Here is an 18302-nt window from a genome sequence, read left to right on the forward strand (position 1 = left end):
GGATCCTATGGTTCCTCTCCCGCTCGCGAGCTTGCTTGGACTTGCGGTCAGCGGGTTGACGACGTTACGACTATCTCAAGGCGTTCTGCATTTCGTTTTCTCTTCGGCTTTGTTCCCCGGTGTCCTGGATTAGCATTGCAATGCAATGCAACGCTGGCGTTGAGGTTTTCCCTCTTTTCCCCATCCCTTATTCTTATCTTTAATATTACTATTTGACGGATGGATTTGGTTTGGATGGGCTTTTTCGGGCGTGGGAACAGGCTGGTTTTTCTTTTAGTTCGGTGATGATATATGATACCCCCCCAGCAGATGGATGCTCAATACACTTCACTTTATATGGTGGAGAATGAATACAATCTTCTCGATTGGATGGAAAACAAGCGACTTGATCTGAATCGGAGTAGCGTAGACCATGGACATGGTGATTATTGAAATTTTGTGGTATCCGTAACTCGACTTGCATCATGCAAAGGACTCGGGTCTCAGGTGTCATACTCGAGGCCCCCGTCAAATCACTGCTTCTTTGACAAGTATCCTAGAACTCCCTTATAGCGCCGAAATATGACGTCCATTATACGAACCAGCTCGCTTAACTCAGTTGGTAGAGTGCGTGACTAGTAATCACGAAGTCGCTAGTTCAAATCTGGCAGTGAGCATTTATTTTTGTCTTTAATTTTTTTGGCTTCACAACACACATTCACTTGTCGGGGCTAAACATGTGTTCTATTTCATTTCTGCGCTGTGTAACTTGACAATGATGATCAGAGGTTCATTGGTTTCTGGCGCTGTTTGGTATCAATGTGGGGTGTGTGGATATGTGAGACGGATATATATATATCTTGTACCAAACAACGAAACCAGGCCATTCCAGATCGATTTACCTGCAAAGTAAGCAGGGCTCCGGTCTACACGCCCAATGGCCTATAGGACGTCAGGGAGATAAAAGGGAGCCGACATAAAAGGCCAAAAGGAATGATTGAGATTGAGCGATACTGTGCAGATCTATCGACCAGTTCTGATGCGAAAAAGAAGACAAAAAGCAAAAAGAAATGCTCACTGCCAGATTTGAACTAGCGACTTCGTGATTACTAGTCACGCACTCTACCAACTGAGTTAAGCGAGCTGGTTGATGTACGGAGCTGGGATTTAGTCTACATCACCCCCAGACTGGGATTTGATCAATGCTAATACTGATAACCTGATCTCACGTGTTTCCATACCATTTAATGAAGGAAAACGGATACAGAGAATGTTCAATTCCCACTACAGTACCCATATGAATCTCAAAATGTCTCATTATTTGTGGGAAACGTGAAGTGTGAAAAATAAGCTTATCGTCACGTGTTCAGGCGCACAGCTTCCGATTACATGAAGGCCTCATGCCTCAGGCAGCAAACTCTCTGCTTGATGGTCTTTGAGGCCATCTACCATGAAGACACCCTCGTTCTGAAGCTCAGTAGAGCTGAACACGCCATTTAATTCAATTCGCAACCTGCCATTACCTTCAATTTGCGGGACTGGGCGCTTTCGCTTCTGATTTCATTTCGCATCGAGCTCTCCTGCCTGCACACCTTACCACCCAAACTGCTCGAAGCATCCGAATTGACCGCACATACTGTCACGAGTCGACCTGATATCCCACCTGCCCTATCCTCCGCGAGTGCCACAATGAGCCACTCAGTTCCCGACCTTGATGCGATCGGCATCAAGGCCGAGCCCGACCTTGCAGACTCCTTCCGTCGCGAAGTCGCGAATCTGCTCGGTCGAAACAATCTCAATTTCCCCGGCGCGCAACCCGTCAGCTTCTCGGCGAAACACTTGACGGAGCTCCAAAAAGAAGACTACTTTGTCTGTGAAAAGACAGATGGTATCCGCTGCTTGATGTACTTTGCGCGCGGCGATCCTGACTCCGAATCGCCCGAGATTCATTATCTGATCGACCGCAAGAACGACTACCGCTTTGTCCCTGGCCTACACTTTCCGCTCCCCGACGATGAAACCTTCCAGTCTTACCACGTCGATACATTGGTGGATGGTGAATTGGTCAATGACACCTACGAGGACGGCACACAACAGCTCAAGTACCTCGTCTTCGACTGCTTGGTGCTAGATGGGCAGAGTCTAATGCACCGAACCCTCGACAAGCGACTCGCATACTTCAAGGAGAAAGTCCTGAGGCCATACAATGCCATGTATCGCAAGTTCCCGGAAGAGAAACAGCACCGCGCTTTCGCTGTCGAAGACAAGTCTACGCAGTTCAGCTATGGTATCGAGATGATGTTCCGCGATATCATTCCCAAGGTCAAGCGCATCCACGGCAATGACGGTCTCATCTTTACCTGCCGCAGCACACCCTACCGCATTGGCACAGACGAACACATCTTGAAATGGAAGCCGCCCGCCGAGAACACGATCGACTTCCGCATGCGCCTAGAATTCCCAGTTCTAGAGCCAGACAGCGACGACGAAGCCGACGGCGTCACGGAGCCCTTCACAGATTATGATGCTATCCCAATCTGTCATCTCTTCACAATGCTCAACAACAATGAGTACCGCCATTTCGGCGAAATGTACGTCACCCCGACAGAATGGGAAGACATGAAAGCCCTGCGTGTCCCTTTGGACGATTCCATTGTCGAATGCTATAAAGATACCCAACATCGCTGGCGATTCTACCGTCTTCGCGATGACAAGGCGGACGCGAATCACGTCTCAACCGTGGAAAAGGTTCTCGAGAGTATTGATGACGGTGTCACCGAGGAAGATCTCATTCGTCTCGCGCCTGCTATCAAGGCCGCTTGGAAGAAGCGTCAAGCAGGGGGTCCCGGAGGGCAACCCCGTGGTGCTCCGCCTTCTGCCAATGGGAACGGCGTGAAGCGGAAATTCGAGGAATGACGAGAAAGCAAAAAGCCCCGTCTAACCTAGTTCGTGGTTGTGATCTTCTTTTATTCTTTTTTGGTTCCATTTGCAAGGCGTTTGGGCGTTGCGCTGCTTTTTTTACAAGTTCCTGACTTATCATCTTCATTACGCACTGGATCGGTGGTCGCATTTTTGATAAGAATATGGTGCTCATTGGTTGGTTTCCTCTGGATGAGATTCTTTGGCGGATTGACTTGAATTCACCGCCAGAGATTCTATTTGTACGTTACGCTCTGAAGTGCTCATGAATGCCCGTGTTATCACTATATCCCCCAGTATTATCCACCTCTGCCTTTACGGGGAGCCCCAGGCACACTGTGACACTCAGTACCTCCCCGAGACATTTGTCAAGGACCCCTCGTACTTTCTACTTTCATCCATCAACTCTGAATGGAATAGAAGGATCAAAGCAGCCTCCATCTAAGTATCGCCCTGTAATATTCCTCGCGGGAACATACTTGCCAAACTCGATAATAAGACCACCATCTGGCCCGGTAGGGTCGAACAACGGCCAGCCAATCGTCTGTGAGACTGTGGAAGAGTCCTTGATGAAAGCAAGTAGGTAGTCTTGCATCGTGTTCGAAGTTTCTATCTCTAGTTCGGAGATCTCCCCGACGTTCTTCATATACGTGCCGAAGATCAATAGTAGATCAGCGTAGTGGAAGGCTCCTAGCCAAGGGACTGGGCTAATGTTCGAGAAATCACCTATCAAAAAATTAGATTTGGAAGTGAATCAATGGATCAAAGGACTGAATCGTCACTTACCAGCCCAGAAGTATCGGTACGTATCGAGTCCTTGCGAAAATCGCAAAGCCGTGTCGGAAGCTGCGAGACAAACCCACTGGCGTGCGTCTGCTTGCGAGGATGTGATATTGTTATCTGCCGCAATTTCTCTAGCAGCGAACGAGCGGATAGCTGGGCCCTTGGCTACCTTTCCCTCTAGATAGCGCAATGTCTCGTTGGAGAAGATGTATTTTTCATCCGCTGTTGTTGAAGCTGGTCAGACTCATATAGACTGTTCAAAGAATCCTGAATCGTAAAACCCACGGATATACTCCATAAAAGATATCCCGGGCGTGCCTTGATATCGATTGATATACTCCTCAATCTGGACCCACGAAATCATCCGCATGCAATTGAGCTCTGCTTCAGCATCGTCGCCGTAGTTGCAGCCGAGTGCCTTGGCAACAATGTTAAAATCAAGGTATGGATCTTTCCCTGTAGAGAGATCAAGAGTTGTGCCGGGTTCTTGTGAGATGATACCGTAACTTGTTACCAGAGGGTCATTTGGAAATGCTAGAGTATACAGGTGGGTTAAGGCGCCTCCTTGTGATTGACCCCAAAGCTGCGTGAATGAGTTAGTATCTGATAGAGACTCTGTCAAGATTGTCAGGTCGCTTTTGAGCTTACGAAAATACTGTCAGGATCTCCACCAAAGGCTTCGATGTTCTCGTGGATCCATTCAACCGCGGCTCGCACATCTAACAAGCTGAGGGATGTCTCTTTGAGAGCTCGAGATTTGGGATCTAAAGAGGACGTCAGAATCACTTGTGCCAAAAATTGCCTTTTATGAAAATTGACTCACTTCCGAAGATATTCACTCTGTAATTCAAAGCAATCGCGATATGCTCCTGAGATCGCGAAACCCACTGCGTTGGCAGGTGAGCGGGAATCCTAATTCCCCCTTCCACTCCCGCGCCCCCAGTCGCAAACAGCGTTACTGGAAGTTTTGAAGCCCTATTGGCCGAGGCAGGAGTCCATATTGCGATAGATAAACAGTCCTCAGCCGAAGACCAGGCCACCGATCCTTGTGTCATGTTCTCCCCAAGGTTGATCACAAAACTACCTGGTTCGTCGTCCTTCCAGAACGAGTCTTCACGTTGAACATACTGCGGACAAGCTGTGGAGAAAAGAAAGAAATTATAAGCAGAGGATCTGTGCGAAATATATTCCTAAGACATACCGGGACCGTAGATCGTGGCATCATATCTTTGGCTCGAGGATGGGAGTTTCTGCGGGGGCATCCAGCGAAGGTCACCAACGGGTGGCTTGAGCGAAGTAGAGATGTAAGATTGATAGGATATATTTATTTCTTGGAGGAAAACTTACCTGCGCGAAGGGCACGCGCAAGAACTGGCGCACGTTAGGAGATGTATCATTGAGCATACCGATGAACGTCCCAGTTCGCGTTTCCACGGTCAAATTAGACCAGTTTGACAGAGATCTTGGTGGTTCCCATTTGAGATCCTCATAGTATGGGGGTAGAGGCTTGTCTGCTGCAGAGACGGTGATCGTCGTTAGGATCAATGTCCCCAAAGCAGGAAACTTCATCATGATCATCGACGCAGAAGATATGACAGACGGAGATTTCTGGATGGGCCTGTAGTTGGTTGACGATAGAAGAAGGTGCCCATGTCTTATCATGGAAATGAATCGTCTCCCGCAGATACTTTGTCACATTGAAGTTTGTGCTACCTGTCTCGTATACTGCCGGAGGCTCGGAAGTTCTAAACAACTACCCATTGGCTGGGAAAAAGTCAGCTTGATGCTGAGAAGATTACTAGTCATGGCAACTGGACTCTTCAAGTATCGCAGAACGCTGGATGTGTCAGAAAACCTAAGCCGATATGTTCTGATACAGGGAGATGAAGTGATTGACGCTCACGGTACATCCGTGACCAAGTAACGGATTCCTGCAACCTAGCAATTTAACACTTCAGTAGCAACAGGAGATTGTCGCACCTGGGGCATTGTTTTAGAAAATATGTTATGTCTAACGCGGAAATAAGCGGAATGACGGGACGAAGTGAAAGATTCACACGCATGGCCGAGAAAGACGGCCATATGGCCATAATCGGGCTACACCATCCGAGCAAGGTCAACTGTAGTACTACTGCGTCAGGAGGTTAGGGACATCGGGATTATGTAGTCATGCAATATGCTAAGTTGTAGAGTCGTTCATACTACGGAAAGTCTAGTCTACGCCGGAGGCGTCCATTTGCGAGAAAGACGAAAAGTAGGATTGTTTAGCAGATTGAAAGAAAACAAAGTGATAGATCCAGCTATCACATTCTCCTTCTAAAGACAAGAAAAAGCATTGATGAGTAAAGACAGACTGGGGCTTCACCTCAGAACTGTAATGATTGACAAGGACGAATGAGTCTGACTGCAAGAAGCGAGTAGTAATGTTCTCCAGACAATCGGAAGAAAAGCGATAGATCCAGCTATCGTCTTCCATTTTGGGAAGCAAGGAAGAGCATAATATCGAAAGACAGACTTCAGCTTCTTCAGAGATCCACAGCGAGTGACAATGTGAGTCGAATGAATGGAAATTTTGGAAGGATCCTTTGGATAAAAGAAACGAGTGGTATCACCATATGTACTTTCGTAGGTCCCAGACTCACGAGGTGATGGCTCAGCAGGCGGAGCCTTTAGTCAAAATACTCTTAGCCTCCTGGGCATAAGTGCAGCCGTTGTTAACGTTCGAGTCCGAGTATCCAGCGGACCACATCATCACACCACCAAAAGCCGAGTTGCTCTTATACTGATTAACGAGGGTTGCCAGAGAAGTGGGCTCGAGGTAGTATTGCGAGCCACTCGATGTGCCAGTGGCTGCAAGCGGGGATGCAGGAACACCGATGAATATCTTCGCACCGGCCGAGGGAGTGTTGGCCACGTTGGACACCCAATCGTTAAAGTTGATGTCGCCATTGACGGAACAGCCGGGGTTGTTGTAGAACTGGACCCAGAGGTAATCAAATTTGGCGTTAGTGACGATCACTTGCATGTTTGGTTCTGGAATGGGACATTGTGGCGCTCCCGTGATGTAGTAGGTGTTCGAAGAGTCAGATGCAAAGTTGGATCGCAGCTTGGCCAGGAGATACTGATAGTATTGATTCCCACTGTAAGCCTCGATGTCCATGTCCCAGCCATTGACAAACGTCTTGCCGAATGGCCGAGGAACGTTGGAGTTGCCGGCGGTATTGCCGTATGCGTCCCATAGATTTTGACCGATGGTTTCGGCCTCAGCCTGGGATGACAGGGAGTAGGCACCAACCGCACCTCCGAGGGAAAGTATCACTTTGATTCCGGCAGACTTGCAAGTTTCGATATCGGTTGCCAGGCCGTCACAGTTCTGCGGAACCCCGGCAGGCGAGATATAGCACTGGTTTCCGATGGTACCCGACGCGATAGTATTGCCGTTGCCATATTCATACAGGAAGGAAAGAACAATGATGTCGATGCCTGAAGAAGATGTACAATACTTGGACAAGTCCTGGACATTAGTGTCCTGACCCCAGTATACTACATTTTGGCCACCGGAGTCTCGAGTGTGGAGTTTGTGAGGGATAGCTGACACCGCGGTAGCCAAGATGCCAACACTAGCGAGAATGGTAGAGAAGTGCATTTTGAATAAAGTGTGATGAAGGGTTTCAAGGAATGAATAGACTTTGAACTGGAAGGAATGTATGAATGCGAGAAGTGGAATGAATGGAAAGATCCTTCAAGGATTTAGACAATGATTGAAGGTGAGTTGATGCCCGTGATTAGAAAGAAAAAATTTACAGAGAACAAGAAATCCAGCTTTACTTATACTTGCACCATGAACCTCCAAAGTTGGTACGTTTCATCGCTGTAGATTAGCAAGGCGCTCCATAGTGAGGCCGACACGATGGAAAGGCGCTCGAAAAGGTGGGTCGCAGTATCGGGTGGCTTTTTCGATATCATGCAACGTCGCTACATCGTGTGAAGTCGCCGGGAGAGGCTTCTCCTGACAAAGACAAATACAACGTCCGATGAGGGTGACAATACATGGAACAATGGGTCGAGATTGCCTTGCAGGGTGGGAATGCCCTCAATCCCGAATACAATGACCACTAAGGTACTTTGAACAATGACCCCCTGTCAAGAGCTCCTTACCCCAGATAACTATGGGAACGTAGGAACCACGGGTTGGTTGGAACATCGCACGGAGCCACGCGCCCAGAACGTGGTTAGTGTATCTGAAGTGCAACCCTTAACGCGCCTATAATGTAAACTGGCCCAAGACTCGAGTTCCTGCAAGTTGGAGAGAGCAAAAATACAACAGATCTATACTTCAGGTGACAAATAATAATCCCCTGACTCGATAAGCAGGTCTATCTTAGTGGAATCTGAACCTACATATGCTACAATCAACACATCGTGCTATGAAATTATACAACATCGAGCTCGTGCTTCAAATCGGTTATACAATTCATACTTCATTTTGTAAGGGTAATCAAGTCCCGACCCTACTACCAGGCACGTACTGCCTAGCCGCGCAGAGGATGATTACACTCTATCAATCTGAAACTCTGCAGGGATTTAAGGTTGCAGAGACCGATGGCGTCTTCGCATGCACTTGCATTACCGTTCTTCGGCGAGGTAGGAACAGCTTGCTAGGCAAATACCGGACAACTTGCATGGCCCATTTAGAATTCTAGTGGCCGTAGACATATCGATCCAACAAGATCCATGACCACTGAAATGAACTTCGGGCTTCCTGACATGATAAGTGGGAATTCCCGGAAAACAGTTGTTCCATGTACCTAGAAAATCGCTGCTATCACGAAGTTCCGATTATTACAATAGTACTTTGCAAGGCTCTAGGAGCAGAGCTCAAGCATTGTCATGGAATCTCTTCAGCAAAATTTCGGGGACGCCCGACCCGCTATGCCTCTTTAGTAAGGGCCACCCCGCTCAACTCTAGATTCCGGCTTAGTGTTGCCATGAAACAAGAGGAGGTCTGTTCTATTCGCCAGAAACAGCGAGATTGCTTATCCCCCAGAAGATGTCCGAAACGACCTATAAGCTTTTAACAATTTAATCGCCCATTAGCCTCTGCATCTATTGGACTGAACGAGACCCCACATCGGACAAGGCCTGCCCATCACGTACAGCATAGTCTGAAGGAATTCCCCAATTAGGAATTAGTCCTTCGTTCCGGAAACGCTAATCTCCCATACACCCTAAAGCCATGGTCCCAATCCTCGCGGGGTGACATTCGAGGCTACCTGGCTTGCATAAGTGGTGGTACTGTGGCATTATAAGCGTACTCATGATAGCAGAGTGCGGGCGCACAACTATGGTCACGCGTACGTGACTGGGTTGAAACGAACTACCGATTACCCCGATATCTGGGGAGGAACCCGAGAAAAAGCCCCTTGGCGCTCGTGGCTTGTGCCTGAAGATACGCCTCCGACTCAGCCGGAAGGTTACCCTCGAGTTATCACGAGCCGCTGGTAGGGCCAAGCCAAAGGAGGTATCCTGCTGGTATCAGGTCGAAAGGTTGACCTTGATGTCACATCTTCATGGGGTAACTTGGGAGCTAGGTTTGAGGGATGCGACTGCGGAGAGTCGGAGATAATTGCAGACACTAAAGAAGCGCTTCCTTCCGGTCACAAAATGTGATCGACCTTTGCAATCTTAAAGTAAAGATACTACCGCACATATGCTTAGAAGTGAAATTACTTGAAGACAGCGGAATGCCACAAGTGATAAGATTTTGACTTAAGCCGGCCCTCACCAGGGAGGCTGGGATTTATGGTATTCGTGGAGAGGAGGTTCATTCGTAAGTCATCGTCAGTCATTGACATCTGTCAGAAGCCATTATGGTACAGCCATAAATGTCGGCCCGTCATTAATGAGGTCAAATAATGAGCCCTTGAACCCGTCCCACCTTCGTTGCCAGAAATACTTGTGAAAGGCAAAGAACTGCTCAGCACACGCTGGACAGTAAGAAAGCCTCGTCAGACTCTTCCAAAGACTTTCCGGCCGCAGCGGAATCTCAAGCAGTGCTAAAAACAAGGGGAAACATCCGAACTGGAGCTTTGTATCGGGTCCACCGTAGAGAAGAATCTTATCTTTCTCTTCCATGATGTCGTTTGCATACGACACGGCAATCCCATCTTGGCAGGATAGTGGGTACTTGAGGCGATGGATGAGCAGTAGAGAGGCGGATCGGTATATGGCTGCTTGAGCTCGTAGAAGCATGATCTCAGAGTCGGTGAACGGCATACTTTGTAAAGATGATTTATCAGGTGACCATTCAAGGACTTGTTGCTCGATGACATTCAATTTCTGGCTTTCCGGCTGAGATTGAACCTTCATTTCGTGGCTCACTTCGCACAGATCATATAGTATTGGCAACAGGGAAACACACAACCCGAACAATCTATCGACAACATGAGGTCGATGAATCCGTGGTCGAATTATTGGAGTCTCCCGTTTGATCAAACATTCGAGTAGCTCCCAAAATATCGGAGTCACTGTGACCGGGTCCAGAAACCCCACCTGAGCCAGCTGCGGATACCACGGCTTGGCCAGATATAGCGAGTGGCGTAAAATGAGCATCGATCCGGTAGAGACAATAAATGTATCCAATGCAGCCAAGCTCTGGCCTAGAACAAGAACAGCCAATGCGTCATTGTCATTAGCGATTTCTGTGGCTTGTAATTTGCGCAGCAATTCTGCAACCCCGGCGATCTCTGCATGGGCTGGTGCGGTGGTATTTGGCTTGCTAGTGCTTGTCATGTACCTGATCATCACAGAAAACATATCTCTTAGAATATGAGGGGCTTTGAGGTAGGAATAGTTTAAAGCTTGGCGAAAGCTTTTGGTAAAGGTTGGCCCGATCATGAAGATGTCGATCAACTCATAAAATTCCTCGTCGGTAGGCTCAGGCGCTGATGTGATTTGCTGTTGGTTCTGACCAAGCTCCTGAAGAATATCCGGTAATCTTGCTTGGACGCCATGGCTGACTGGGCTGTTGAGATGGCCAATCCCCAGAGGCTCTTGCTCTGAGACAGTAATGGTAGAAGCACTTTGCGACAGTGGAGAAAGACTCTGGGCCTCTGTACTTTGCGAACCAGGTGTCCTTGAAGCGGGCGACCGGTCCTGCGAGGCCCACACTTGGATTTCCGCTGCAGGTCCAAGCAGTTTAGATCGTGCGGGACGCCCCGGTGGACGGGAATACCGAGCCGTTGAGCAGTCCACAGCAAGGTGGGCACATCGAATACACTTGTCCAGGCCTTTTTCGCGTTGACACTTCTTCTTCTGCGCGTAACATTGGTCACACGATCGCGAGGTCGGCATATTTCATGTCGGAGCTTTTTTCAAGCTTCTATTGGATGGGTTTAGGACTGTCAAATCGGTGTGGCTCGTGTCACATCCGAGAGGGACAAGCCGAGCCGGTTGAAATGGTGAAGCTGATTCAATGCACTCTCGAGTAGCTTGGCGATTCCTTGATTCGAGTCGCACAGCCTTCATCAATTGAACTGAATGCTGGAAATAGAAGAAAGGGGAGCGCAGCATGCTCAAGCAGTCCTAGGGAAGGCTGAGAATCGGATTAGCTAAGCGTAATCGGAGGCTTATTTCCTATTTGGGTAAAGATGGTTGGGGCTTAATATACTTCCCCGCATCCCAATTTTCGGTGGAATTTGTGGAGATATGGAGATATAGACCCATGTACATTGCATGGCTATGGCTTAGTATCGGTAGTTCGGCAGGATTTGCCCTTACGGTTGAACCTCGGAAAAGCGATTTAGGTCTGAGCCTCCACTTACGGTCTGCATAGGCATGGATCTTCTTTGCTGGTCCGAGGACTATGAACCGCTCTGCCTTGTCTGCTGCTCTAAGTATCTCTGTTCTTATATAGGTGATATGTAAATATTTCAGTCATATATTATCACTAACGTCTGGCCACAAGAGAAGCAGTTCTTGCAAATGTTCGAATCCAGCATACATGTGTCTTATCATATGGATGATATCCATTCCTATGAAATGACCCTTAAAATAGAGCAAAACCACAGCTCGTACACGATTGCGATCTTCAAATGAGATGTATAGACAGATCACCTAATTTGCGGTAGCTTGTTGTGCGGCAAACTCCCTCTGCAACTCGCGAAGCCTCACGAGTTGCTTCGAGCCCTTGTTTCTCACTCGCTCTTGCATCCAGCTGGGCAGACCACGAAGGAATGAAGCAGAGCCATGATTGCTTGGAATGATGACTTGGCCACCAGTCTGTGATACAATCTGCTTGACCACAGCAGATGAGACGTCTCTTGGGCTCATAATCGGGGCCTTGAAGTGCTTGCCTGCATTGATGAGGCCGTCGATCAAAGGAGTACGCACCCAGAAAGGATGGATTACGCTATTTAACCTATTAGTGAGATGTTTCTCTCAAAATATTCAGAAGATCTAGGAACCGACCTTGTTCGGACTTTCTTTGCTTTATACCAATGTCGCAGCTCCTGAGTGAGACTCTCGTGGAAAGCAAGTGCGGCTGCCTTTGACCCAGCGTAGGCGGATAGTTCTCCAACAGCGGCGAAACTTGCGATGCTCGCCACTGTGATGATATGGCCATGATCTTTCTGGATCATAGATGGAAGGAACTCTTTCACCGTCCAGTAGTGAGAAAGAGTGTTGACCTCCATAGTGAGGCGGATATGTTCTTCGGGCGCATCGAGAACAGTCTCTCCAAATCCAACGCCTGCGTTGTTGATCAGAATAGTAGGGTTGCCATGCTCCTTTCGGATCTGATTTCCAACTTCCTTCACAACGGAGGAAGATGTAATATCAGCGCGGTAGAAGTATGCATTTGAAGCTGCAATTGACGGTCAGTAAATGCCTCATCCATAGAGTTCCATGAGATAGACATACGCAGCTCAAAGATTGGCTCTTGCACGTCCAAGATAATGACTTTTACGTTCAATTTGGTCAAATCTTCCAGAATCTGCCTTCCAATCCCGCTGCAACCGCCAGTGAGGACAACTAGCTCCCGGCTGGGATCCCAAGGACCAAGTCGCACCCAGTTGTTTTGCGCTTGATGGGAAATGTAGCGATTAATGACGCCAAGGGTTTTCCATGCTGCCAGGAATGCAAGTCCCTTTCTGACAGACGGAATAAGAATGAATCGCTGGACCTGGTGAGGTAGCTTATCGAAAAGGGTCTGGAATGCCCCTGAGACAACCTTGCTCAAGGCCATTTTGTAGTGACTTGGATGTAGGAGAGGGACGTTTTTGACCACCAAGAATGACCAAATAAGTACTCGATCTCTGGAGGCCTAAGATAAGAACGCTCCAACTAAATTATAATCAAGAGTGACGAGGAGGAGGATCGGATCCGCCGGCATTGTTGAAACAGGGAGGCCTTCAGCCTTACTTAATAGCAGATGCTGGGCAGGGTGATGGTTGCGAAGCCACCAACCATCTTATTGGACAAGTTCCCCTCATTTCTTAACCGGGCAACCACCTCGGCCTGCATCACCCTCGTATCGATTATATTAGTCGAATATTAGTCGAAAGGCGACCAAGTTGCCCTCTTTGACGCGTTTGTCGGTATGTGCGGGGAATTCATGCTCCTTCGGGTAAAATCCACCGATAACAAGCGCCTCTCTGTATCCCCAGATGTATCCCCCCCCTTCGTCGGGTTCCGAACAAGATACATCAACGACCAGCCGAGGCACTAACTAATTTGGCTACCTATGCGGGGTTCGGATATCTACAAATCCCAAAATCCAGTTCAAACCTTCTGTATAGAATTCATATTCAGCATTGCGGTCGTACCGGAACTGTCGCATGACTCGGGCGATCTTGTTGCCTGGCCCCCTATAAGTAACTCTCCACTTTCGCAGTCATTCCCGAATCCATACACCGTCATTGTTATACTCCAACAGTCCCTGTCCAAACCCTTCATATACCAGTTTGGAAATCCAGCTAAGAAGATTTCAGTCCACGCAGCCGTGAGCTACCTACAATGACTGGCGAACTTGTTACCAGTGAACAAACATCATTCGATGTCTTGATCGTTGGCGCCGGTATATCCGGAATCAACGCTGCATATCGCTTGCATCAGGCATTTCCCCAGTATCGATATGCAATCTTAGAAGCCCGCGATCGTATCGGCGGCACTTGGGATCTGTTCCGCTACCCAGGAATCCGGTCCGACTCGGACCTCTACACCTTTGGCTTTTCATGGTATCCCTGGAACCGATCAAATCCCATCGGAGAAGGAAAAGATATTTTGGCATATCTCAATGATGCTATGACAACACACAACATCAGTCCTCATGTTCTTTTCCAACATCGCGTGCTCTCCGTCGAATGGGACCAACGAAGCTGGACGGTCAACATTCAATGCGATGGCTCGCAATTCCAATATACAGCGAAATTCCTCATTTTTGGAACCGGTTACTACGACTATAATGAGCCACTAGCCACCACGATCCCCGGGATTGAAAACTTCACGGGAGAAGTGATTCGTCCCCAATTCTGGCCCGAGGACTTTGATTACGCGAACAAGACTATTGTAATCATTGGAAGCGGTGCTACTGCCGTGACACTCGTTCCCAAACTCGCTGAAAAGGCCGATCGGGTGACGATGCTCCAGCGAAGTCCCACGTACCTTGCATCAATTACCAATCGGTACTCGGGGGGTTGGTTAAGCCGCATACTACCAACTACGATCAACTACTACATCAATCGACTGAAACGTCTGGTCATGGGTCGCTTGTTTTTCGCTTTCTGCACGGCATATCCGAAAGCCGCGAGGGGGATGCTAGAAAAAGGGATGATGAAGGAGCTTCCACCTGGAGTTCCATTGAGTCCACATTTCAAGCCACGGTACAATCCATGGGAGCAAAGGCTCTGTGCCTGTCCGAATGGTGACTTTTTTGCGGCCTTACGATCTGGAAAAGCCCATGTTGAGACTGGGTACATCGAGACTGTTGACTCAGATGGTATTCAACTGAAATCAGGCAAGAGGTTGTCCGCCGACACCATCGTTACAGCGACGGGGCTCAAGCTGCAATTCATGGGTGGGATCCCAATCATCGTGAATGGAGAGAAGATCGATCTCTCAGAGAAACACATGTGGAACGGCTTTATGCTACAGGACCTGCCTAACGCAGCTCTTCTCCTTGGATACACCAATGCATCTTGGACTCTTGGCGCGGATGCAAGCATGTCGTCTATCTGTCGACTTCTCAAACTCATGGATCGCAAGGGCTATTCCGTGGCTTGTCCTAATCTGAAAGACTCGTCAAAGCTGGAACCCCGGCCGTTGCTGGATCTTGCCTCGAATTACATCAAGCGTGCTCAGGGTGTGCCCAAGGCTGCGTCTCTGCGACCATGGATTGGCCGGACGGATTACTTTTCTGATCTATGGTTTGCAACTTTCGGAAATATCACGAATGGGTTGAAACTGAGTGCATAGATTGATTTATGGTAGGCGGATTGTCGATTCTTTTAGCAGCAGTGATTGTATTTCTTTGGTTTCCGAGCCCTTTGTGTTCAATATGGGCATGGCACATATATGATAGTTAGATTTAATATATTTGATTATAGTTCAACTTTACGAGAGACAACAAGATCAGACTCTAAATCTTGGACACACCGCAAAGGTCATTGTTGTAGTATTCATGGGTCACATTGTAGTCTCTGTCCTGTGTTCATTACCTGGAGTCCTGGCTATCGTGGCTGTTCTCTTCTTCCTCTAAGATCGTTGACGACATGAACATTTTAGACTCCCAGTCGTAAGATTGATCTTTGGGCTCTGCCAATTCAGTTGAAGGAGCGTTTTGAATTGATGGCTGTATTCGGAGGAATTGTGACAAGGAGTCTCCAGCAAAGTATAGGCATACGCCTACTGTGGCTCCAGTGACAACAGCGCCCGTCACGAATGTCAGGAATGCCTGTTATTCAATGAGTATAGAATTTCACAATGAAACTAATGTTCCATGAGTTCATAAGTTGGAATCAACAGGACTTACCTCAAATTTCAGCAGGATCTGCAATGGAAATAGAGTGATAGAGAGCAGACCACGGCCCAGGTAAAGCAGGGGCAATGCAAGCCAATAAAGCAGAGTGTAGATGAATGACCAGGTGTATGAGAACAACACAGTCAGCACACCAAACAGCGCACTGAGAATGGACACCAGGCCCGTCACGGCCGGACTTTCATCATCCATCAGAATGTTGGATCTTCCTGAAGCTGGAATATTTACTTGGGATTAAGCTCCGAAGCTCAACATGGAAAGGGGGCAGAATCCGGGGAAGCCGAGTTATCACCGCCCGTACCCTAAGCCCTAGCCTGATTGGATCGCCCAGCGTCATCATCTCGACCCTCAACTTCTGGTCAAAAGATAACTCACTCCGTCTAGGTCGCTCTCTACGACGCCTTGATGCAGTCAGTCTGATCGATATCCACGCCAATCTCCTCGTCGGCCGATCCTCCTCCCTGAGACGCCCTACTACACCCACCACCCAAACCTCCCACTGCTACCCCGCCTTCGATGGGCAACAACCCTTCCAAAGGCCCAGCCGGTGATGGGCCGGCTGGCCATATCCCCCATGCCGCTGGTGAGCGCAAGGTGGTGCGTCGCACCTCGCTAAATGCCATCGCCAACCCAAAAGCGACTGCAGCCGACCCCTCTGCCACCAGGGAGACCGCCGCGGGACACTCCGCCGGATACCAGGGCTCGGTGCAGCATCGACTGCAGCGCAGCCCGGCCGATTCTCCGAGCAAAAGCACCAGCAGACCCCAAAAGCCCGAGGCCAGGAGACCCGGGTATGCGCAAGGCCGGAATATCGCACCGCAAGATCACTCGAACCCGATGCAGGTGCCCGCCGCGCGACAGGCCGCGGGGCGCGATCCTGTGGCACCTTCGGGCCCGCCGCTGAGCTCGTACTATAGCGCGTCGACACATTTGCAACGGCCACCGCGCATGCCATTGCCCATTGGTGATGCTACGACCACGCCTGGCTCGCCGATCAGTGGACCCGAGGATTCGCATATCCAATCGCTTCCGGCGGACAGGCTTCTGGATGAGAAGTTAGACCAGGGAGCATCCAATTTGAGCAGTGTGACCTTGGATGGTGAAGAGATTGTGGATGAACTTCAGCCGTACGCTACTAGCGCAGTTGGGAAGGCAGTGCCTACCTATATTGAGTGGTCTGGACCAGGCCAGAAGGTCTATGTGACGGGTACCTTTGTGAATTGGGAGAAGAAGTTCAAGCTGCACAGAAGGTATGAGAGTATTCGTCTAGTGCAAATTGCAGGATGATCTGGGGGGAAAGACAGATGAGCTAATATCATAACAGTGAAGGCGAAGGCGCCACCATGTCGACAACGCTGAATCTGCGGCCTGGTACCCACCACCTGAAGTTCATCGTTGACGGAGAAATGCGAGCTTCAGATACTCTCCCCACTGCAGTTGATTTCACCAACCACCTGGTGAACTATATCGAAATCAGCGCCGATGACGGACACGACAGCCTCCCGCCTGGTATCCATGCCTCGCAGACTTTAGCCGACGGCGGCAAAGATGGCCAAGCAGACGAGACGGATGAACCCCCCAACAAGGAAGAGCCCGAGGAGGAAGTCCCCCTGGTGACTTCGGTCGGGCCATTCCCCAATTCCTCGCAGATTTGGACAAGGACGAGGATAGTGCTGCTTATCTACAGGCGGCAAATGTCATCAGTGACACCCCGACTCCTCCCAGTTTGCCGCTGTTCCTGGGTAAATCGATCCTAAATAGCAATACGCCTACCAAGGATGACAGCAGTGTTCTGAATTACCCCAATCACACTGTTTTGAACCATCTTGCCACGAGCAGTATTAAGAATGGTGTTCTGGCTACCAGTGTGACGACTCGATACAAGCGCAAGGTATGATATATATACCCCCAGATTCCTACTTCGTTGTGCTTTGCTTACCGTTATGCAGTACGTTACCTCCATTTTGTACAAACCAACCGGCGACATCACCGAGTGAGCGCTGCCCGGTGACAATGCAGATTCATCTCTTGCATGCGTCTACCTGGAGGGACAAGCGATCTATGCGAGTCTCCAGAGGCGCGTGTTCCTGGACACTGCATCAAAGCTCAGCACATCCCCCGGGGATAGCCCTCCGTCAGTTGATCAGCAGTGTCGTGGAATCCCTACTAAACAGCCCATGCGACGATGACCGTATATGGTTCAGTTAGAGAAGGAGACGGCATAACGGAGCGAGGGCAAGTTGCGATGGAAAGAAATGTGGCTCCGATCACATATTGCATGAAGTTTAGGCGTTCCTGTACTTGATTCTTGGGAGGTTTTACATCGGAGCTGGAGTTTTCTTTCGATCATGCAAGCGAGGTTCATAGTTATGGCCGTGCAGGCGCTTGGATTTTGTTGACGAGTACAGAGTTGTTTTTTTATTTCAATAGTATTCTTACTGTGCATTTGTTTGATTGATTGTTTGGCTTCGATAGATGGATAGGTTCATGGGCACGATATAAGAATCGGAACTTCCTAAGGATAGTTTGACATCTGACAGCCAAACCAAAACAAACCAAGTCTCTTCTACCATAAATCGAATCCCCA

General features: G+C 48.9%; 8 protein-coding genes across 8 annotated transcripts; 3 read left to right on the forward strand and 5 right to left on the reverse strand.

Moving 5' to 3' along the window:
- Positions 1-1668: 1668 nt before the first annotated feature.
- N7473_013312 (mRNA guanylyltransferase) lies at positions 1669-2895 on the forward strand (the record flags this gene model as incomplete). Its single annotated transcript, XM_057159251.1, has 1 exon — positions 1669-2895. The coding sequence occupies one exon, from the start codon at positions 1669-1671 to the stop codon at positions 2893-2895; it is 1227 nt and encodes a 408-aa protein (XP_057001987.1).
- A 397-nt stretch (positions 2896-3292) lies between these two features.
- On the reverse strand, positions 3293-5250 carry N7473_013313 (uncharacterized protein; the record flags this gene model as incomplete). The annotated part of the gene is made up of 7 exons (XM_057159252.1): positions 3293-3624; positions 3685-3915; positions 3967-4264; positions 4330-4445; positions 4505-4819; positions 4883-4967; positions 5029-5250. The coding sequence occupies 7 exons, from the start codon at positions 5248-5250 to the stop codon at positions 3293-3295; spliced, it is 1599 nt and encodes a 532-aa protein (XP_057001988.1).
- A 1084-nt stretch (positions 5251-6334) lies between these two features.
- On the reverse strand, positions 6335-7327 carry N7473_013314 (glycoside hydrolase family 18 protein; the record flags this gene model as incomplete). Its single annotated transcript, XM_057159253.1, has 1 exon — positions 6335-7327. The coding sequence occupies one exon, from the start codon at positions 7325-7327 to the stop codon at positions 6335-6337; it is 993 nt and encodes a 330-aa protein (XP_057001989.1).
- A 2222-nt stretch (positions 7328-9549) lies between these two features.
- N7473_013315 (Zn(II)2Cys6 transcription factor) lies at positions 9550-11034 on the reverse strand (the record flags this gene model as incomplete). Its single annotated transcript, XM_057159254.1, has 1 exon — positions 9550-11034. The coding sequence occupies one exon, from the start codon at positions 11032-11034 to the stop codon at positions 9550-9552; it is 1485 nt and encodes a 494-aa protein (XP_057001990.1).
- A 762-nt stretch (positions 11035-11796) lies between these two features.
- N7473_013316 (SDR family oxidoreductase) lies at positions 11797-12925 on the reverse strand (the record flags this gene model as incomplete). Its single annotated transcript, XM_057159255.1, has 3 exons — positions 11797-12091; positions 12151-12544; positions 12601-12925. 3 exons carry the CDS (start codon positions 12923-12925, stop codon positions 11797-11799), a joined length of 1014 nt encoding a protein of 337 aa, XP_057001991.1.
- A 770-nt stretch (positions 12926-13695) lies between these two features.
- N7473_013317 (flavin-containing monooxygenase) lies at positions 13696-15153 on the forward strand (the record flags this gene model as incomplete). The annotated part of the gene is made up of 1 exon (XM_057159256.1): positions 13696-15153. One exon carries the CDS (start codon positions 13696-13698, stop codon positions 15151-15153), a length of 1458 nt encoding a protein of 485 aa, XP_057001992.1.
- A 238-nt stretch (positions 15154-15391) lies between these two features.
- On the reverse strand, positions 15392-15907 carry N7473_013318 (uncharacterized protein; the record flags this gene model as incomplete). The annotated part of the gene is made up of 2 exons (XM_057159257.1): positions 15392-15631; positions 15710-15907. 2 exons carry the CDS (start codon positions 15905-15907, stop codon positions 15392-15394), a joined length of 438 nt encoding a protein of 145 aa, XP_057001993.1.
- A 143-nt stretch (positions 15908-16050) lies between these two features.
- Positions 16051-18285, forward strand: N7473_013319 (putative Snf1 kinase complex beta-subunit Gal83). Its single transcript, XM_057159258.1, is given in 4 exon segments — positions 16051-16965; positions 17040-17385; positions 17403-17606; positions 17665-18285. 4 exon segments carry the CDS (start codon positions 16232-16234, stop codon positions 17710-17712), a joined length of 1332 nt encoding a protein of 443 aa, XP_057001994.1. The 5' UTR covers positions 16051-16231; the 3' UTR covers positions 17713-18285.
- Positions 18286-18302: the final 17 nt, after the last annotated feature.

This window comes from Penicillium subrubescens (genome assembly GCF_028828155.1).
Source record: "Penicillium subrubescens strain IBT 31985 chromosome Unknown utg000014l_segment0_segment0, whole genome shotgun sequence".
Lineage (NCBI taxonomy): Eukaryota > Fungi > Ascomycota > Eurotiomycetes > Eurotiales > Aspergillaceae > Penicillium > Penicillium subrubescens.